The sequence below is a fragment of the Ochotona curzoniae genome, unplaced genomic scaffold (assembly GCF_017591425.1).
Source record: "Ochotona curzoniae isolate NIBS_2020 unplaced genomic scaffold, NIBS_Ocur_1.0 contig_3622, whole genome shotgun sequence".
NCBI classification, from domain to species: Eukaryota; Metazoa; Chordata; class Mammalia; order Lagomorpha; family Ochotonidae; genus Ochotona; species Ochotona curzoniae.
The window spans coordinates 13,872,236-13,894,363 of record NW_024465926.1 but is presented as its reverse complement, the minus strand read 5'-3'; the positions used below and the strand labels follow the sequence as shown (position 1 = coordinate 13,894,363).

The 22,128-nt window shown below is 44.8% G+C and overlaps 1 protein-coding gene across 5 annotated transcripts in view; it reads left to right on the top strand.

The window, feature by feature from the left end:
- The window catches only part of LOC121157999 (transcriptional repressor CTCF), a 50,195-nt gene extending 29,450 nt beyond the window's left edge, over positions 1–20,745 (top strand). For 3 of the 5 annotated variants that reach the window (XM_040982532.1, XM_040982534.1, XM_040982531.1), the window contains 9 exons: positions 40–210; positions 6,004–6,137; positions 9,407–9,527; positions 9,973–10,122; positions 13,545–13,705; positions 14,181–14,363; positions 15,602–15,737; positions 18,041–18,202; positions 19,263–20,745. In XM_040982532.1, the coding sequence (XP_040838466.1) occupies positions 40–210; positions 6,004–6,137; positions 9,407–9,527; positions 9,973–10,122; positions 13,545–13,705; positions 14,181–14,363; positions 15,602–15,737; positions 18,041–18,202; positions 19,263–19,447 (1,403 nt within the window). In that variant the 3' untranslated portion in view covers positions 19,448–20,745. Of the gene's footprint in view, positions 1–39; positions 211–6,003; positions 6,138–9,406; positions 9,528–9,972; positions 10,123–13,544; positions 13,706–14,180; positions 14,364–15,601; positions 15,738–18,037; positions 18,203–19,262 lie in introns of all 5 variants that reach the window. The other 2 variants (XM_040982533.1, XM_040982535.1) reach the window with 2 other exon arrangements.
- Positions 20,746–22,128: the final 1,383 nt, after the last annotated feature.

Genomic DNA, 22,128 nt, shown 5'->3' with positions numbered 1-22,128 from the left:
CTTTGAAACTGTTCAGAAAGTGTTTTATTTTGCATATAGGTGTAAAGAAGACATTCCAGTGTGAGCTTTGCAGTTACACGTGTCCACGGCGCTCAAATTTGGATCGTCACATGAAAAGCCACACTGATGAGAGACCACACAAGTGCCATCTCTGTGGTAGAGCGTTCAGAACAGTCACCCTCCTGAGGAATCACCTTAACACACACACAGGTGCTGGATAAGAATGGTGGGGGCTGCAAATGTTCAAATTTGGATTTGAAGTATCATCCAAGCTGACTACAGCAAGAAGTTAGATATTTTGTTTCCTAACAGTATACTTTTTGTAATGTTGGCATTTATTGGAAGCAGATCCACCAATACAGGCAAATATAAAGAAAAAAGGCCTTGGCGCATGCCCCACATCAGGGATCTGGAATGGGAGGGAGACTGGGTGGGGCTTCTCCCTTTATCTCTCCCTTTACCCCAGATACAGGAAAAAAATGATGAGGAAATAATAGTCTTACCCACTTTCCTGTACTCCTTGAACCTTTCTGTCCTAATTAACTATGTAAAGATTATCAAAAATAAAAAAAGGAAGAAGAAAGAAAATTGAGAGGAAATAATCCAAATTTAGGCTATAGATCCAGAAAAGGTCAGTCTGTGATGCTTAGCCTGGGAGAATTCTTGAAAACTTTATTATGTTAGTCTTTGAGTTAAAATTTTATTTATTGATTCATTTATTTGAAAGGCAGAGTTTAACACAGGGAGAGGGGAAATTGTAGATCTTTCACCTCCTAATTCACACACAAAATAGTGTTAATAACATGAATCGTGCTAGCTCACAGTCAGAAACCAGGAAGTTCCTGGTCTCCTGTGTGGGTTCAGGGCCCAAGCACTTCAGCCATTTTCAACTGCTTTCCCCAGTACATTAGCAGGGAGTGAGCTGGATCAGAAGTAGAGCAGCCAGGACTTGAACTATCATCCACATGGGATGCCAGTACCACAAGTGGTAGCTTTAGCTGATACACCACAGTGCTGACCCCGACTCTTGAATTGACTTGATGTACTAGTTCAGATAAACATGTTCAGGTAGCTGTTGGCTACTTGTGCATTTGTATTCTTTGCTGGTGTGACTTAGCCAGCCTATGGCCTCTAGTTTCTACGGAGACACTTGGTAATATGCTTTAGTTGGTGCTTTAAAGATGCTATTGCAAGAACATAGAACCAAGTAACAAAAGCTGGTTCCATGATAGGACTTTGCAAGGTAAGTATGCTTTCCTGTGGGCACTCAATGTGCTGGTCTAGTTTTCAGTTTTGTTTTTTAAGATTTATTTATTTTTATTTGGAAAGTTAGATATACAGAGAGAAGAGAGGAAGACCTTTCATCCAATGTTTCACTCCCAAATGACCACAACAACCGGAACTGAGCCAGTTCAAAGCCAGGAGCCAGCAGCTTCTTTCTGGTCTCCCTCATAGGTGCAGGGTGCCAAGGCTTTGGGCTGTCCTCGACTGCTTTCCCAAGCCACAAGTAGAGAGCTGGTCGGGAAGTAGGCCTCCAAGATTAGAATGGGCAGCTGTGTGGGATCCTGTCACATGCAAGGCAAGGACTTTAGCTGCTAGGCGATTGTGCTGTGCCTTTCAGTTTTGTTTTGTTCTAAAGATTGCTGTATGTGAAAGAGAGGAAGAAACAGATCTTGCACCTGCTGATTGACTCCCGAAATGGTTACAAAGCCAGTTTTTCACATGGATGCAGAGGCCCAAGCATTTGGACCATCTTCCATTGCTTTTGCCAGGTCATTAGCAGGGAGCTGGATCATAAATAAAGCTCCCTAATCCCCTCCAAAAAAAAGAAACAACTAACTAGAGGGAGCCTCACTGGGCTTGAACTGGTTGGCCCCCAAATAGGATCTCAGTATGGCAAGCAGTGTTTTTTTTTACCTGTTATGCCTCAACACCGGCCCCTAGTCCTTAGTTTTGAAAATGTAGAGTTATGTCTGTATGCTTATCCAGGGCTGGTTTGACAGGATTGATTTCATACTAGTCACATCTGTGAAATTAAAAAACATTCTTGAATGATTTATTTTCTAAATGTGGTCATAAAATTGCATTCTAGAAAGTGTCCTTGCCTATGTCAAGATGTAGCAAGTGCAAGGTGACACAGTGAACGTGGGCCTTGAGCAGAGGGATGTGGAACGTCATGTGGTACAGCCTCATGGACATTCCTGCCTCATAGGAATGGCCGCTTTGCTGTTTACCACATGCTGGCTCCCTTTTCTCCCCTACATCACTAGTTACTTCCCAACTATTTTGTCCTAACAGAATTAATTGTATGCTGATTTCCTTCTCTTTACTGTTGCACTTTTCTGTAGCACAAGAATCTATATACTTTTCATAAAGGGTATTCTTAGGGGTACTGAAATAGCAAATTGAGAAAATTCATATCCATTGAATTTCTTAGGTACTAATAATTCTAGTCCTGTGTCTCTCCAGAAATCTTTTTCTTCTAACAGAATCATTGTGCAGTAGACTTGTCCCTTTGCTATATTGTGAATCCATTCTCAAGGCACTCACCCCTTAAAAGGGGGGAAAAAAAAGCTTTTTTTTTTTTTAAGATTTTATTTATTTTTATTGGAAAGGCAGATATACAGAGAGGAGAGACAGAGAGGAAGATCTTGCGTCCGATGGTTCACTCCCCAAGCGGCCACAATGGCTGGAGCTAAGCCAATCCGATGCAGGAGCCTCTTCAGGTCTCCCACGCAGGTGCAGGTTCACAAAGTCTTGTGCTGTCCTTGACTGCATTCCCAGGCCACAAGCAGGGAGCTGGATGGGAAGTGGGGCGCGAGGATTAGAACTGGTGCCCATATAGGATCCCAGGCACGCATTCAAGGCAAGGATTTTAACCACTATGATATCGCACCAGGCCCAGATTTTTTAAATTTTTATTTGAAAGGAAAGTTCACAGACAGGAGATCCAGAAAGATCTTCCATCCTTTGATTCATTCCCTACATGACTACAATGGCCAGAGCTGAGCCAATTCAAACCCAGGAGCCTCTTCTGGATCTTCCACATGGATACAGGGTCCCAAGTCCTTGAGCCATTTTCTACTACTTTCCCAGGCCACAATCAGAGCCAGGTGGGAAGTGCAGCAGCTAGGACATAAACCAGCACCATATGGGATCTCTGCATTTTGAAATGGAGCATTACCCATTTGAGCCATCACACCGGGCCCCCATCTATAGTTACTGAATAGGTCTGTGAAAACAGTACTGTATGAGTTGTGAGCTGTATCTCTTTATAGTGTTGACATTATTACCTGTGCATGATGTTTCTAATACAGAAGAGTGAATGGTTAGCTTTCTGGTTAAAATGCCAACATCTTGCTTGTCCTTATGAGCAGGGCAATGAGAACTTGGTGATGGTGCTGTCATGGATAGCTGTGTGAAGCTGGAGATTTCAGTAACTTTCTAGGTGCTGGTAAAGCTGCATAAAGATGAACCAACTGGCCTTCTGTCTGGGATACACATTACTCATCAGGTCTCAGCCCTTGCGGCACACTCTCCTCCTACACAGACAGATGCATGATGGCAGATACAGAGCACTTACTGCTTTGGCCTGTGTAAATAACATGTCCTTTGACTTGCTTGGGATGTAGGAATTCCTACCCTAGAGTCCCGGATGACATACATGAACATAGACAGCTCAAATTGATTTCAAGCCTAGTTCTGGCTTTCATTTGGGAGTTGCCTTGGGTTTCTAAGGCTTTAGTGGATTACAATAATTAGACAAACCTGGTCTGAGCAAACCTGGGAACAGGCCTGCAGTTGATAGCAAGTGGACGTAAGGATCTTTTCAGTGGTGTGGAAATATTCCAAAATTCAGTTATAGAAATGGTTGCCCTATACATTTACTGAAACCTACTGTACACTTGAAATAAATGAATTTTATAGTATATAAAGTGAAGCTGCTTAAGAAACAATGCCTGAATCCTACATGAGAGTGCCTGAGTTCAGTTCCTAGTTCCAACTCTAGTATCCTTTCATTGCAAACCCTGGGATGTTGTGACAGCTCAGGTGATTGGGTTCAAGCCACTCACATGGAGACCTAGATTGAGTTCCCAGCTCTTGACTTTGGCCCTAGCTATTGGGGCATGTGAGGCCATTATGTGGGAGAGCTTGTTCTTTTTTCTGCCTCTCAATTAAAAAATAAGTTCTGGAGATGCTATGTGAGAGTATATTAAAAAACACCTTTTTTAATTTTAATATTTATTTATTTATTATTACAAAGTCAGATATACAGAGAGGAGGAGAGAGAGAGAGGAAGATCTTCTGTCTGATGATTCACTCCCCAAGTGAGCGCAACGGTCTGCTCTGCTGATCCAGAGCCAGGAACCAGGAACTTCCTTGAGGTTTCCCACGCAGGAGCAGGGTCCCAAAGCTTTGGGCCGTCCTCGACTGCTTTCCCAGGCCACAGGCAGGGAGCTGGAAGGGAAGCGGGGCTGCCGGGATTAGAACCGGCGCCCACGTGGGATCCCGGGCGTGCAAGGCGAGGACCTTAACCACTGCGCCACCGTGCCGGGCCCCGATTTATTTGTTTTAAAAGCAAAGTGGGGCCCGGCGCGGTGGCGCAAGTGGTTAAAGGTCCTCGCCTAGCACCCCGGGATCCCATATGGGCGCCGGTTCTAATCCCGGCAGCCCCGCTTCCCTTCCAGCTCCCTGCCTGTGGCCTGGGAAAGCAGTCGAGGACAGCCCAAAGCTTTGGGACCCTGCACCCGCGTGGGAGACCCGGAAGAGGCTCCTGGCTTCGGATCGGCATAGTATGGGCCCGTTGCGCTCACTTGGGGAGTGAATCATCAGACGGAAGCTCTTCCTCTCTGTCTCTCCTCTCTGTATATCTGCCTTTCCAATGAAAAAATAATAAAAATAAATCTTTAAAAAAAAAAAAAAGCAAAGTGTTAGAGAAACAGAGAGATCTAGAGTGAAATTCTGTGGCTTGAACTTGATAAAGCATCAGGGAATGAAAGGTATTCTAATTTTAGCAAAAGCTGAAATACTGAAATTTCTTTTTTTTTTTTTAAAGATTTATTTATTTGTATTGGAAAGGCAGATATACAGACAGGAAGAGAAATCTTCCATCCGCAGGTTCACTCCCCAAGTGGCCGCAATGGTTGGAACTGAATCAATCTGAAGCCAGGAGCTAGGAGCTTCTTCTGGGTCTCCTACGTGAGTGCAGGGTCCCAAGGCTTTGGGCCATCCTCAACTGCTTTTCCAGGCCACAAGCAGGGAGCAGGATGGGAAGCTAGGCTGCCAGGATTAAAACTGGTGCCCATATGGGATCCCGATGCATTCAAGGTGAGGACTTCAACCACTACACTGTTGCGCTGGGCCTTGAAATTTCTTTTAATGCATGATAACCAAGATATTCAGGGCCCGGCGGCGTGGCCTAGTGGCTAAAGTCCTTGCCTTGAACACACCGGGATGCCATATGGGTGCCGGTCCTAGTCTCGTCAGCTCCACTTCCCATCCAGCTCCCTGCTTGTGGCCTGCGAAAACAGTCGAGGACGGCCCAAAGCTTTGTGAACCTGCACCCGTGTGGGAGACCTGGACGAGGTTCCTGGCTCCTGGCTTCGGATCGGCATAGCATCGGCCATTGTGCTCACTTGGGGAGTGAATCATTGAATGGAAGATCTTCCTCTCTGTCTCTCCTCCTCTCTGTATATCTGACTTTCAAATAAATAAATTAAAAAAAAAAAAAAGGTATTCAGAAAATAGAATAATTTCATAATCAAAGGCAATAGGTCCAAATGCATAATTAACAGAAGCTGAATATTTGACACATGTTGTATCCTAGGATTACTGTTGTAAATCTAGTTGGACTTTCCTGTAAGTTTTTGAGCTACTCTCTGCAAACTTAATGAATTGACGAAGATCCAGTACCATGCTACAGTGCTGTTATACACTGGACTTTCTGTCAATATCTATGTACTTTATCTTGTTCTTTCTTTTGTTATGTCCTCCTTTCTTTAGGTACTCGTCCTCACAAGTGCCCAGACTGCGACATGGCCTTTGTGACCAGTGGAGAATTGGTGCGGCACCGTCGTTACAAACATACCCACGAGAAGCCATTTAAGTGTTCCATGTGTGATTACGCCAGTGTGGAAGTAAGTGTTCGCTTCCTTCAGAGTATCTTTGTGAGGAAGATCATGATTCCAGTGAAGCGTCTAACTACCCAGACTCTTAAGTGGAGAAACTTAATTAGATTATTAACTCCTCACCAACACACCTTCTCTCAAGAAAAGTAACAAGCATGAGACATTTATATGTTGGACAAGTGCCAATTCCACAGGTTACTACCAGCAAGTCCTACCAACTTGGAAGCAATAACTGTATCCAGTACATTTAAAAATTAAAGACTCATCAGCTTCATTATTTGAAGCTATCTTAATACAAAATCTGGATATGGATATTAACATAAATAAAATCGACTGTAAGTCTAAATAATAAAATCCCACAAAACACAGGTCTAAGGATGGCATTGGACACAGTGATTAACGTACAGTTTGAAACACCTGCATCCCATATTGGAATGTCTGGGTTTGAGTCCTACCTGCACTTTGTTGACTCCAAGATGTTCACCCTGTGAGGCAGCAAGTGATATTTCAAATATTAGGTCCCTCTCACCCACATGGGAGACTCACTGACTTCTGAGAACCTACTTCAGCCTTGGCTGTTGTGAACAGTTAAGCCATAAGCCAGTGGATGGGAAGTGGACACTGCCGGGATTAGAGCCAGCGCCCATATGGGATCCTGGCACGTTGAAGGCGAGGACTTTAGCCGCTAGGCCACACCACCAGGTCCCAGATAATCAAATCTTATAAAAAACAACACGGAAACATGTAAACAAAGACTATTGTATAAAACCATCTTCAGGCTTTGTAAGATTTCATAAGAAACAAAGGAATCCTGTGGTTAGGGTTAAGTCCCATCCTCAAAGTATTTCATTTTAGGGCCTAGCGTGATGGCCTAGTGGCTAAAGTCCTGGCCTTGAAAGTGCAGGGATCCGTTATGCTCGCCGGTTCTAATCCCAGAGGCCCTGCTTCCCATCCAGCTCCTGCTTTTGGCCTGGGAAAGTAGTTGAGGATGGCCCACAGCCCTGGGACCCTGCACCCGCATGCAAGATGTGGAAATGGCTCCGGGCTCCTGGCTTTGGATCGGCACAGCTCCGGCTGTTGCGGCTGCTTAGGGAGTGAATCAACAGATGGAAGATCTTCTCTGTCGCTCCTCCTCTTTGTATATCTTGACTTACCAATAAAAATAAAATAAACCTTAAAAAAAAGTATTTCTTTTCATATATATACATACACAGATATCTTAAAATGCAATATAATTGTGCCTCGGGCCCAGCACAGTAGCCTAGTAGCTAACATACTGATCTTGAACATGCTAGGATCTTGTATGGGCACTGGTTCTAATCCTGGTGGCACAGCTTCCCATCCAGCTCCCTGCTTAAGGCCTGGGGAATTAGAAGACAGCCCAAATCCTTGGGACCCTGCACCCGATTGGGAGACCCGGAAGAAGCTCCTGGCTCCTGTCTTCAGATTGGCTCAGCTCCAGCCATTGCGGCCACTTGGGGGAATGAACTGTCGCATGGAAGACCTTCCTTTCTTTCTCTCCTCCTCTGTGTATCTGCCTATCCAATAAAAATAAATAAATCTTAAATTAAAAAAAAAGAACAAAAACACACTCTGGTTCCAAGCGCTTTTCAATATGTAAATTCAATCTGTACAGTATAGTTACTGATTTTACCGGGGCTGGGCTGTGGCTCATAGTTAAGGTGCTGCCTGTGACACCAGCTTACCATGGGGGCTGTTCTTTTTCCAGGCCACCTCCCTGCTAATGTGCCTGAAAATACAACAGAAGTCAAGTCAAATGCTTGGGCCTCTGCTACCCAAATAGCCTCATTGCTTAGGGGTGGTCCAGGGCAAGGGCCAAAGTCTCCGTCCTGGTCTCTGATGGGTGATAGGGGCCTGAGTGCATGGGACATCTGCTGCTTTCCCAGGCACAGTGACAGCGGGTTAGAAGCAGAATGCAGGAACTTAACCTGGGCTTCAGTATAAGATGCTGGCATCTTCACAGGTAGGAAGCTTTGGCCATTGCGACACACCATGAAAGTGACAGATTTCTATAGACTTAGCATCTGACTACCAAATGAATTTTCACTGCTTTGTGTTTTAGCTGGTATTCATTGTGCCTTCAAGAAACCAATTTAGTTTATTTAGTATTCTGTTAGCTAGGATATCTAGAAGCTGATCATTTAAGCAATACTACTCATAGATCTCTTGTCATATAATTTTTTGTGAATAATTCTAATTTTTCAGAGCGAATCCATTTATTATTTTCTGCTATAAAGATGTTCTCAAGTTGACAGGATTTTATTCAGAGTTCATTATTGGATTATAGTTTCATAAAACTTTTCTTTATTCACTCAATATAACATACACCTGTAACTTCCTAATTGTTAAGCTCTACTTCCATTTATATACAATGAATTAACTTTTAAGTAAATTTTATTGGTCCCAGTGTGATGGCCCAACTGTCTAATCCTCTGCCTGCAAGCACCAGCATCCTGCATGGGCAGTGGTTCATGTCCCTCTGCTCCACTTATCCCACCCCCTGCTTATGGCTTGAGAAAGTCGTAGAGAGCGGTCCATAGACTTGAGACTGCACCTGCATAGGAGACCCAGAAGGAGCTCCTGGCTTCTGGTTTCAGATCAGCTCTACTTCAGCCATTGAGGCTTTTTGGAGAGAAAACTAGCAGATGGAACATTTTTCTGTGTCTCTCCTTCTCTGTTAATCTGCCTCCAATAAATAAATAAATAAATAAATAAATATATGTTATATATAAATATATGTTTTTTAATGATGAAAATAATGAAAGATCTTGACTCATCTATCCCTTATCAGTTTACCTGCTTTTCTTGGATTATAAAGATTAGAAAAGCAAGGTTTGTAAATAAAGGAAAGAGGGGGAAATCTTTTCAACTTTTCTGTGCTGTCTAAATTTTTATTCTCCCTCTCTGCTGATTCTCTTCCCCAGTTAGCCGCAGTTGGGGCTGTCCTAGCCAGTGCTAGGAGGCTGCATGTCCATCATAGTCTCCCATATGAAGGTCCCAAGCAGCTGGGCCATCTCTGCTGCATTCTCAGGTACCTTAGCAGGAGCTGGATGGGAAATGGAGTAACTGGGACTGCAACAAGCACTCATGAAATGATGCCATGGCAGGCAGCAGCTTGACGTGCCACAGTGCCAGCCTCCAGACCTTGTTTCTAGATTCTAGACTTTTTTGCACTAAATCTAAGCTTTTAGATTTAGATGCTGTGTTAAGTGCACATAAATGAAAACATAAGAGGATCGTATGCTTTCATGTTTCAGGTTAGCAAATTAAAACGTCACATCCGTTCTCATACTGGAGAGCGGCCGTTCCAGTGCAGCTTGTGCAGTTATGCCAGCAGAGACACATACAAGTTGAAAAGGCACATGAGAACCCATTCAGGTAAGACCTCCCCTCATATTCATGGGATTATATCCCATAGGACCCACGGACCACCAGTTACTCCCATTCCTTACCTGAATGGAAGACTGGCATGAAAGTAGTACTTATTTGACAGTACTCTTTGAATTCTCTGAATTCATTGTTTAAAGACATATTAGTACTTTTGTCTTAACTTGAACAAGCTTTTTTTAAGTTCAGTCTTTTCCTAAGAAGAAAAACTAACAAAAACTCCACATACTCTTCCTGCACAGGTAAGCATGGTTAAAAGAACTACTTTCCCTGAAGCCGAGAGGTGGCTGGCAGTGGTTTAGGACTTAGCCAGCCTCAGCCTCCATGAGCTAGAGGAGAGGCTATAACCTCACCTCTCTCCCCTCAGATGCACTCCAATTAAATTACACCATTCGCTCACTTTATCTAATTTGTTCATTCTGTATTTCTTTTTAAGGAGAAAAACCTTATGAATGTTATATTTGTCATGCTCGGTTTACCCAGAGTGGTACCATGAAGATGCACATTTTACAAAAGCACACAGAAAATGTGGCCAAATTTCACTGTCCCCACTGTGACACTGTAATAGCCCGAAAAAGTGATTTGGGTAAGTAGATTTACCAGAGGCACATGAACACCATATTTTGATGTATTTTGAAATCAGGAGTTCCTTCCAGCTCTTCTGTTCAGTGTATGTGAATGGTCTGTCACTTAACAAAAGCATTGCTAACCTGCTTTGTTCTCCCTTAGCTCTTCTGTTCCTGCAGCCAGGTAATAATCTAAACAGAGCTCATCTTTAAATTAATTGGAGCTCTAATTGAAGAAAACAAAATGTGTCTTTAATTAGTAGCCTTCATTTCTCAAATAGGGAAGTAACATAATATGATTCAAATTAAGGTCAGTCCATATCAATTTTTTTCATAACATTTGTACTGTCTGTAAGTAATTGGACTATCTTATTGGTAAGTATCAGTATTACACATTCTGTTTGCTGTCCAAAATACACTGCTGCCTGAACCCTATCCTCACTTTTATATTTACTTACATTGTTATAACTCACAAAATTTCTTGTGTTTGAATTTTTTGCTCATTTGATCTTCACAACAACCTGATGAAGAAATCAAGTCTTATGTTATTCTGACTTTATAGGTGATGACCCTGAGACCCAGAGGGGTGTCTTTCCCAAACCATACAATGCTGCTTAGGAGGTCAAAGCTGGACTTAAGCCCTCGAGTCCTCTCTAGCGGTTTCTCCCCTGGGGTGTTTAAGTGCCAGGCCATAGCAGCTGTGCACCCAGCCACAGGGTAAGCGTGGCCTGCCTTTTTGCAGCATTGTTTTTACTCAAAAGGTTTTGAGGGAAATTATGCAGTTTATCTGGTATCTTAAAACATTTTTGTGTTACTATGACTGAATTGACTAGAATGCAAACTGGATTTGGGTTTCACACAAGACCCACAGGCTCAAATGCTCATTTCAGAAAGATTGAAGAAGCAGTGTCCAGATAAATGAAGTGATTTTGTTGGGGGAGTTTCTTTTCTTTTTTTTTAATAGTAATTATACTTTAATTCCAGTCATGTCTTATGAGCAGTATGAGCCATATGGCCACTACCTGGATGATCCCTTTTTAAAAATATTGTAAATAAGCATGCCGCTTATTACACACGTGATGCCTCTTAGACCCTGCATAGCAAGCTCAGTATGAGTCTCTTTAATATCCAATAATAAGTTCCCTAAACCAATCCAAGTGAAGTATACATTTCCTCTCTCTTTAAAAGCAGGCCTAGTTTTAGTCTGATAAATAAATAAGTCTGTTAAAGGTAAAAAGCAGAGTCCTCCATCCCCTTTCCACATTTCCATTCCTCAGAACCAACCCTCATTCAGTTTGGTGAGATACCATGTTAATGATGCAGAGATAGAGCACCATAAATTCATGATCCCAAATGCCTTACTTGTGACTGGGCAGTCTGGCCCTTTATGTTAGATGTGTCAGACGTGTACCCATTTTCCTGGCGAGGAAAAGGTTTAGATGCAAGCTGTGAGGGAGGCACTGTGAGCTAACAGAATTGGGCAAATCACTTCTACCCCTACCCTCCCACCCCCGCTTTTCTTTTTTAACATTTATTTATTAATTAAAAGAGTTCCAGAGAGAGAGAGAGAGAGAGAGGTCTTCCATTCACTGGTCACATGCATATGGCTACAATAGCTAGGCTTGCCAGACCAAAGCCAGGAGCCAAGATATTCCTCTGAGTTTCCTATGTGGGTAACAGGGATGGAAACAGTTGGACCATCTTCCACTTCACTTTCCAGGCCACCAACAGGGAGCCAGATTAGAAGTAGAGCATCAACGACTCAAAGCGATGCCTATGTGGGATGGCACTACCTGCCGTGCCACAGTACTGCCCCTTTTGCTATCTTTTACTTGCTAATCTTCCTTTCTGTTTCTTCTTTCCTGTGTAAATGAATGACTTTTGTTCCTCCTTCACAGTAAAACAGATAATACATACAACAAACTGAAACTAAACTTTGCTGTCAAACCTATTAGCCTGCTTACACTTGCATTCATGTCTGTTTGCCCTTCAGCTTTTGGAGCGATGTTCCCATGTGCAACCATCTGTTCGCTTTGGCCCTGAATCCCATTCTGTTGTCTTCTATGCAGTCTTTACACCATCTTTATCTTCATTTCCACGTTCTCCTTGGTCTTTCACAAAACATGGCACTTGTCTCTTCTTTTAGAAAGTGTCTTTTCCTGGGGCCAGAGCGATGGCTCAGTTGGCCAGGCCTCTGTCCACAAGCTCCAGGATCCCATATGGGCAGCGATTCTAATCCTGGAGGTCTGGCTTCCCATTTAACTCCTTTCCTGTGGCCTGGAAAAGCAGTTGAGGACGGTCCAGAGCCCTGCACCCGCATGGGAGACCCGGAAGGAGGCTCCTGGCTTCCATCATCTCAGCTTCAGCTGTTGCGGCCACTTGAGTGAACCAGCGACAGAATATCTTTCCATCTCTCCTTCTCTCTGTAAATCTGCCTTTCCAATACAAATAAATCTTTTTTTAAAAAAAGAAGAAAGTTTCCTCAGAATTCCACTCTATCTCCTTCCCAGACGGCTTTCATGAGGAGTGACAGCCCTCTTGATCTTCCTTTCTTCTGATTTCCCTCTCGTCTGGTTTCTACATTGCTCAGGTAATTGGGCTCTTACCAGGATCATTGAATGTATTTATTTACTTTTTAAAGGCAGAGTTACAGAGAAAGGTAAGGGAGGAGAGACAGAGTGGGCTTCTACTCGTTGATTCACTCCCTAAATGGCCACAACAGCTAGTCCAGAGCTAAGAGCCCAATTGGAACTGGAGCAAGCAGGACTCAATGTGGGGTCCAAATGGGATTCCAGCACTGTTGACAAAAGTTTAACCCCCTGTGTCACAATGCCAGTCTCTCTATACTTTACTTTGAAGATCTCATCAGCTCCCAAGGACTCACAAATCTCATTAACTCCCAGATTTGCCTTCTCTATCACACACCTTTCTTGGGGGGCTAAACTTATATAAATGTCTGTTTTTTGCCCTCCCTGTTCCTCTTCTCATGTTTTAAGCATCCAAAGTAAGTAAGTTCATAACTGAAGATCAGAAACTCCCCTTCACAGTTCCTTAAGTTAACATACAGCTTAGTAGTCGCCCTCTCCTGCCCTTACGTTGTCTCAGTGATCAGCCCCACTACCCACCTAGTTTTCCAAGACAAAAATCTGGAAGCCATTCCTGACAGCCACTTCTTTTCCTCATTGTGAGTCAGCCATCAGATGCTGTCTAACATTTCACATCAGTTTCCCTTTCTTTCATACCCATTGCTGCCCCTCCTTGTCCAAGCCACTGTCTTCTCCCATGAATCTTACCTGGTCTTCATGTGGATATTGTTCCTCTTTCGAATTAACTTTCTGTATAGCAGCCAAATAGTTTTTTAAGCAACAGAAGAAATGTGTTCTTATTGTATTGCTTGTTTGTGTTTTCATGAGTCAGACTGGGCTTTGTCTTTTGCTGTCAGGTGTCCACTTGCGAAAGCAGCATTCCTATATTGAACAAGGCAAGAAGTGCCGGTACTGCGATGCGGTGTTTCACGAGCGCTATGCCCTTATCCAGCATCAGAAGTCACACAAGAATGAGAAGCGCTTTAAGTGTGACCAGTGTGATTACGCTTGTAGACAGGTAGGGGCCACCATAGGTAAAAAGCAGTTGATGCCCCTTTAGTGTGACCTATTAGCAAAGGGGTTTCTATACCTACTGTGGGAGCCATTTCCAGAGATAACATCCAATGGCTTATGAGGGGAGTCACCAAATTCAGGGGTGATGCTGTTTGTGCGTTGTATCATTTCAGCCTCTAGTTACAGCTTACTTGAGTTGCAGCTTACCTTCCCCTAACACAGACTGCCACCTTCTTAAAACTGTAGGAATTAAGTCCAGGCCTTAAGACAGAAGGCTCTGGTCCTGGGACATGATACGTAGGTAAGAAGATAGAGAGATCATCTGCTAGACATTAGCAACCTTACCTGTGTTAGAATTGGGGGACATGGTTCTGCACCCTGGTGGAAATGCTGTTAGCATCCTTAGCGTTGAGGGTGGCCTGCATGTGCCTGTGACCCCGCACTCTTAAGGACTTTCCCCTCCCTCGGATGTGTTGTAGGAGAGGCACATGATCATGCACAAACGCACCCACACTGGAGAGAAGCCTTATGCCTGCAGCCACTGCGACAAGACCTTCCGCCAGAAGCAGCTGCTCGACATGCACTTCAAGCGCTATCACGACCCCAACTTTGTCCCTGCGGCCTTCGTCTGTTCTAAGTGTGGGAAAACATTTACACGACGGGTAAGGCTTGAGCTTCAATTTTGCGGCTAGCTTTGTGGTATAGTGGGTTAAGCCACTGTCTGCCATGCTGGCCTCTTGTATGAGTGTGGGTTCAAGTCTCAGCTGCTTCACTTCTGGCCCAGCTCCCGGCTGATGTGCCTGGGAAAGTAGCAAAAGATGGTCAAAATGCTTGTGCCCATACTATCTATGTGGGAGAGACCTGGATGGAGTTTGAGATTCCTAAGGTTGGCCTCGCCCCAGCCTGAGCCAGTTGCAGCCATTTGGAGAGTGAACTAGAGAATGGAAGGATTCTGTCTTTAATTCTGCCTTTCAGATAAGTAAGTTGATCTTCAGAACTTTTTAAGAAAAAGCAAACTTTCCTTTTAGAATTCTTATCAAATTCTTGATTACCATACTTTCTCTATAAATAGAAAATTTTTTTAAAGATTTATTTATTTTTATTGGAAAGTCAGATATATACAGAGAGGAGGAGAGACAGAGAGGAAGATTCTCCATCCGATGATTCACTCCCCAAGTGACTGTAATGGCCGGTGCTGTGCTGGTCCGAAGCCAGGAAGCAGGAATTTCTTCCAGGTCTCCCAGGTGGGTGGTGCAGGGTCCCATGATTTGGGCTGTCCTCAGCTGCCTTTCCAGGCCACAAGCAGGGAGCTGGATGGGAAGTGGAGTTGCCGGGATTGGAACTGGCTCCCATATGGGATCCCAGGCGCGTTCAAGGCGAGAACTTTACCCACTAGGCCACGGCACCAGGCCAATAAATTTATTTTATTTTTAATGTCCACATAATTCAGAAGGTCCTGTGTGGGTCACTGATTAGAGTGGAAAGGATGGAGGTATGAAGGAAGAAGGATAGGACAAATGTTTTTCATTTTTTTCCTTTCCTCCTGCCTTGATTCCCTTCTAGAGGCTCTCTGCCCATGCATCAACACATCTCTGCTGGGAAAGAGAGTCTCCTGAAGGAGTGTGCTAATGGGAGGCAGTTGCTGTAGTGTGTATGACCTGGGTCTGTCCCGCGGCTTGCTTGACTGCATCCTGAGTCTCTGCTCAGGGTGCTGACATTTGTCCTGTTTGCACAAGACAAGCAGCTGGTGTCGCCTTTCTTTGTCCTTTCTATCTTTTGGCTTTTTCTTGCAGAACTTTTAGGAATAATATGGACACCTCAAATTTAACTAAAATACAAAAACTTGCAGTCTGGTCTAAGCTTTTTTAGTAGTGTAAAGAGGATTTTATTCCTTTTATAGAATACCATGGCAAGGCATGCTGATAATTGTGCTGGTCCAGATGGTGTAGAAGGGGAGAATGGAGGAGAGACAAAGAAAAGTAAACGTGGCAGGAAAAGGAAGATGCGGTCGAAAAAAGAGGATTCCTCTGACAGTGGTAAGTGACAGACTTCATGATTTGTTTCCATTTGATTTGACTTATTTTGGGTCCATGATGGATGTTTATAGCAGCAGTTAGTAGTTTTTCAGATTTACTTATTAGGTAGATTTATAGAAAGGAGAGACAGAAGTATCGTCCATCCACTGTTTCACTATCCAAATGAACACAATGGCCAGGGCAGAGCTGATCTAAAGCCAGGAGCCAGGAACTTCCTTTGGGTCTTACATGTGGGTGCAGAGTCCCAAGGACTTGGCCATCCTTTCCTTCTTTCCCAGCCCACAGCAGGGAGCTGGATGGGAATTGGAGCACCTGGGACATGAGTCAGCCTTCATTTGGAATGCCAGTGCTTGCTAGACAGGATTAGCTAATTGAGTCATCATGTCAACCCCAGCAGTTAGTATTTTCTTAGCAAATTTTCTTTTTTTTTTACAAGGCATTCCAGTGCTTACAGTAGCTTACATGCAGTGTTCAATTAAATACAAAGTGAAGCCATGAGCTTCTTCGGGGTCTCCCATAGGGAGGCTCCGAGCTCCTGGCTTTGGGTTGGCTTAGCTCTCTCCGTTGTGACCACTTGAGGAGTGAATCAGCAGGTGGAAGAGCTTTCTCTCTGTCGCTCCTTTCTGTATATCTGACTTTGCAATAAAAATAAGAAAATGAAAAAAAAAAAAAAAGCAGCAGCTTGTCTACCAACATGTAAGAGAGAATGGGTCTTGTAAATGGGAAGCCATGTTGGATTCCACAGGCACAGCTGTAAGTGGGAGTATTGAGTGCAGGTAGCTAGCCTGCTGTCCTCCTGGTGAGAAGGCACCTTGGACTGTGAATGTGCAGAGCTTAAATGGGAGGGCTCCAAATGAGTTTGGGCAATGCTCTTCAGCTGCATACCTGCCTACCTGGCTGGGAGGGGGCTCGGCATGATGGCCTAATGGCTAATCCTCACCTTGCGTGCTCCAGGATTCCATATAAGCTCCTGATCAACCCCATTCATGTCTGTGGTTCATCTCTAACAAGACCAGTTTCCAAACAGGGGTTTTTTTTTGTTTTGTTTCGTTTTGTTTAAATTTATTTATTTTTATTTGAAAGGCAAATTTTGCAGAGTGGAAAGATGGAGAAAAAGGTCTTCCATCTGCTAGTTCCTTCCCCACATGGCCACAACCAGCTCTAAGCTAATCCAAAGCTGGAAGGGAAGCCAGCAGTTTCTTTCAGGTCTGCCACACAGGTGGAAGATCCCTAGACTTTGGGCCATACTCCACTGGTTTCCCAGGCCACAAGCAGGGAGCTGGATCACATGGAGGAGCTGAGATACAAAACAGTGCCCATGTAGGATACCTGCGCCACAGGGTTGAGGGTTATGCTATTGTACCAGCCTACAGAAATACATTTAGGCTAGAGATTGTAGATGATTCCTAGTACAGTCTGTAGTTCTTTTTGTTTCCTGCACCACTGGTTAGTAGAACTTTGGTTCTGGACTTTATTTCTCTGTGAGCCCTCAGGAGCTGAGTGTGGGCAGTATCCCACTGACAGCAGCCACTCAGTCCTTTTCCCTGGCCCCTAGAGCACTGCCTGGTGGCCCTCTCCGCATGCCGAGTTTCAGCAGTGTTCTGCTGTGTACACAGTCTTTGCCAAAATCTCAGCAAGTTAATAATAAGCCTTCGACCCTATTAACTTTTATGTGCTTTCTTCCCCTGTTTTAGTTCTCTAGGCATTGAGCCAATGCAGGCAATAGGGGGCTTGTATAAACTCAACAGGGGGAAAAATCTTGTTCTTGAGACAGTGCCACCCACCAAGGTATTCTCTAGACTTTGTTTTGGGAATTCAGTCATTTGAAAAATACAGCATTTGGTTCTTAAGATCAGGCATTTATCCACAGAACTGTAAGACTTATTTTTGCAGAGAGGAAGGGAGAAGGAGAGAAAACGAAACTGTTAATAACCTATACTGGCCCAGTGCAATAGCCGCATGGCTAAATCCTCACCTTGCATGCGCCAGAGCACGTAATGGCACCAGTTCGTATCCCAGCTGCTGCAGTTCCCATCCATCCCTCTGCTTATGGCCTGGGAAAGCAGTCAAGGATGTCCCAAAACCTTGGGATTCTATACCTGTTTGGGAGTCCTGGAATACATTCTTTCTTCTGGAGACCAACAAATGAAAGATATTTTTGTCTCTCCTTCTTGCTGTAAATCTGCCTTTCCAATAAAAATTTTAAAAACTTTTTAAAAAACAAAGACTACATAATATGTAGTTTTTTATTTGCTTTTTCTCCCTGCCTTACCGCCTGTGTTATGCTTCTTGTGTCTGAGCAGAAAATGCTGAGCCTGATCTGGATGACAATGAGGATGAAGAGGAACCTGCTGTGGAGATTGAGCCAGAGCCAGAGCCTCAGCCTGTGACCCCAGCCCCGCCACCTGCCAAGAAGCGGAGAGGACGGCCCCCAGGCAGAACCAACCAGTCCAAACAAAACCAGCGTAAGTTCCTGGTCTCCGCTAGGCAGGCTGCCATCTTCCCCCGCGTGTGAGGGAGCCAGATGGGTTCTTGTTTTTTGATTTTTTTTTTTTTTGTTTTTTTTTTTTTTTGAGGAGATAGGAACAAAGCCACAAGAACCAGTTAGGTCACATCACACTGGGAAGAGATTCTTCAGGAAGGGATTTTTGAGGTGTTTTTACTGAGGAAGCCTTCCTCAAGCAGTACAGCCTAGAGGAGAAAGATACTTGTATTCCACAAGATGGGTGCTGCTGTTGGGGTGGCCTCACAAAACAACCAGTGTCAGTCAGCTGGCCAAGTTGATAGGATGACAGATGTAGGAGAGCCAGGGTTTTTGGCATAGAGGGAATGGATTTCTGTGCTATAGGCTGGCCGCTCCCACAGAACATGCCACGGGAAAGCAGTCCCAGGGGCTCGGGCCTGGGCAGGGGTGCACAGGTTCTTCCTCTGTCACCCATAGGCCTCCCCCCAATGCTTAGAACGCAGCCCCTGAAAATTGCAGGTTTCAATTTGATTGTTGTTACTTTAAAAGTTCTCCTTAAGTCCCAGAAATAGTTCTGCTAGAGAAAAGAAGTTAACTGTGGATTTTGGAGGCAGCCCTCTTGTTTTGCCAATACACACAGTAGAGAACAATCTGGTGGGAGGCAGTGGTATGAGAGAACTGCAAATCAAACATGTCCCCTTGCTGTAGGCATGTCACCTGTGTCATCTATTCGTGAAGTATCCTTAGTCATGTGCTGCCTGCATCTTACTGGCCTCTTGTGCCGTCAGAAAGCCTGCAGTTTTGATCTCAACCACGGATATTAATGTGTCACCTGGGAGATGTGTGAGCCTGAATGTCAGCCTTTTGTGCTCAGCTGCTTTCTAGAGAATTGCGATTCTGTGTGCGTGCATGCTCAATGTCTGAGTCTGTTTTCTGGCCTCTGTGTCACTGTGACGGCTTCCGTTTGTCCTGCCTTGCACTGGCAGCCGGCCGGGCCACAAGCCCTGTATGCCAGAGGGCTTTAATGTACCTTTTCTTCTGTTTGTGCTCCTTTTTGCTAGCAACAGCGATCATCCAGGTTGAAGATCAGAATACAGGTGCAATTGAAAATATTATAGTGGAAGTAAAGAAAGAGCCAGATGCTGAACCTGCAGAGGGGGAGGAAGAAGAGGCACAGCCTGCTGCCACAGACGCCCCTAACGGTGACCTCACGCCTGAGATGATCCTCAGCATGATGGACCGGTGATGGCAGGGCCGTGCTGGGCACAGGACTGCTCTGGGCTGTGTTTAAACGGCCCACAATTTCTCTCTCTTTTCTCCTTTTGGCTTTGGGAAAAGCATCATTTTTACACCATTTTACCAAACAGAGAACAAAAACTTCAAGGATGATGTTAGAAAAATGTGATTTAACTAGAACTTGCTGTTTGATGTTAACCAATCATGGAATGTTCACAGTCCCTGAGGGTTTCCTGGGAAGTGCGGAGGAGCATGCCGACGCCTGCCTGCTTCTCCTGGATGGGAACAGAGACACACTGACCCTCGCAGGACGGTGACCCGCTCCCGAATGGCCGCCGGCTTTCCCAGAGTTCTCTGGTCTTCTTCCCAAGAGAGTTTTTAATTGTAAATGCAGACTTGGGGAGGCCTTAGACTTTTAACCTGTTTTTTGCTTTTGCTTTTTCCTGGCTCCCTTTGCGCGGAGCCAGCTGCACACCAGTAGTCCGGCATGCTACTATCGGTTCCTGTCCGGAACGCTTTGCCTCTTTCTGGCAGAGTTTCTGGTATGGTCAAGCTTGTAAATAACTTTTTTTACATTTTAATCTTTTCCATTAATTAAGAGGTTGAAAAGAAGTGCAGTGTGAGAAAACCCAGCATTTTAATTACTTGCAAATTAAGTTACCAGAGACTTGGTAGTGTGTAATTATTGAAGGAATTGGATCACAATCATGTAGCAGATTGGCACCCAAACTGCCACCGCTAGTGACGGACCTCCACGTGGAAGATCAGGATTCCCAGCCCACGGAGCCAGCATTTGAACTTCGTACAATTAACCTCCAGTTATGATTTCCCATCAACATTTTCTTTACTGTGTTTGTAGCAAAGTGCTGCATTTTATAATGAATCCCCATCCGAGCCAGAGGCTGACTCGGAGTGGGTCACAGCAGTCCCCACAGGCTGGGCCAGAAATGATCACTAGGTCAGTAATTTAGACTTTGGGTCTTCAAAAACAATTAATAATGTGAAACAAAACCAACTCAAAAATGATTCTTGCACATGAACTGTCACATGTTTAAAATGCATTTTTTAGAAGGCCTCAGTCTCGCTGATTTCAAGCCCTTTTTTTCTTCTGTGTATTGCTTTTTAAGAGAGCCATCAGTTAGCTGTCAGACTCTAGGTTGATGCATTTTGTACTTAGCTGTACTGTGTGATATTTTTCATTATTTTAGGACGCCAACATGAGACCTGTAATAAAATCTGTAATGGGGTTGAAAGCTGGGAGGAGGATCTACTGCTGTACAGCTAATAAATCATAACGGATTAACACGGGCTGCAAGACTCAGGTGTGGTTCCTGTCTGCTGGGGGCCCAAGGGGCTGTCCTGGAGCTCCAGGCCAGGCAGGCTGTGCGTTGGAAGCAGCCTGTGTCCCTAGAGCTTTTTCTCTGGCAGAAGAAGATGGTGTTGACAGATGTCAGCAAAGAGTGTGTATCCCCAGAGTGAGCGTGAGTGAGAAGCAAGGGGGTGGGCAGTGGTTGGCCTCTGAGATCTTCGTAAGTGGTGCCTGGTACACAGAGCTGCCTCGAGGAGGAGCTAAGGGAAGCCCTATCTTTGGGGTCCTGGGGCCAACCCTGAGGCTTAGGCAGGCACAGTAAACAGAAAAACTGGGCCCAACCTGTCCCCTGAGAGCTCATCTGAAGAGACAGACTGCCCATTTGGACATGTGGCTGCTGGCGAGCACACGGAAAGCAGGGTGCAGTGAGTTGGCAGCTGCTGGCTGCATCTGCATTGACTGCTCTGGCAAGCCGTGTCAGGTGGAAGCTTCAGCCACTGATGGTACGGTTTTGGAGTTTTCTTAAAATTTTTAACAGTTTGAAAGGCAAAGCCGACAGATCTTTCCACTAACTCAAAATCCAGATGCCCAGGACAGCTGGCCAGGGTTGGGCCAGGCTGAAGCCGGCACTTGAGAGCTTAATCCAAGTCTTCTCATGTGACAGGGACCCAATTCCTTGAGCCATCTGCTGCTTCCCGGGTGCACATAGGGGTCAGGAGCAGAGCTAAGGCTCTGCCCCAGCATCCCAAGCAGTGTCTGCACTGCACAAGCAGATACCAACCCCACATCAAAGAGGGCTTAACAGGAAAGCCACTCTCTAGGTTGGTGTTTTTGGTTGCTTTTTGTTTTTGTTTAAGATTTATTTGGAAGGGCCTGGTGGCGTGGCCTAGCTGCTAAAGTCCTCGCCTTCAACGTGCCAGGATCCCATATGGGTGCTGGTTCTAATCCCAGCAGCTCCACTTCCCATCCTGCTCCCTGCTTGTGGCCTGGGAAAGCAGTCGAGGATGGCCCAAAGCCTTGAGACCCTGCACCCATGTGGGATACCCAGAAGAAGTTCCTGGATCCTGGCTTTGGATCGGCATAGCATCGGCCGTTGTGCTCACTTGGGGAGTGAATCATTGGACGGAAGATATTCCTCTCTGTCTCTCCTCCTCTCTGTATATCTGACTTTCCAATAAATAAATAAATCTTTAAAAAAAAAAAAAAGATTTATTTGGAAGGCAGGAACGGAGAGGCTGAGAGAGAAACACAGAGCTTCCATCCACTTCCATCCCCAAATGGCCGCAACAGCCAGAACTGGGACATCCGGAAGCAGGAGCCTGGGATGTGCACAGCTATCTTCTTTCCCTAACACATCAACAAGGAGCTGGATGACAAACCAG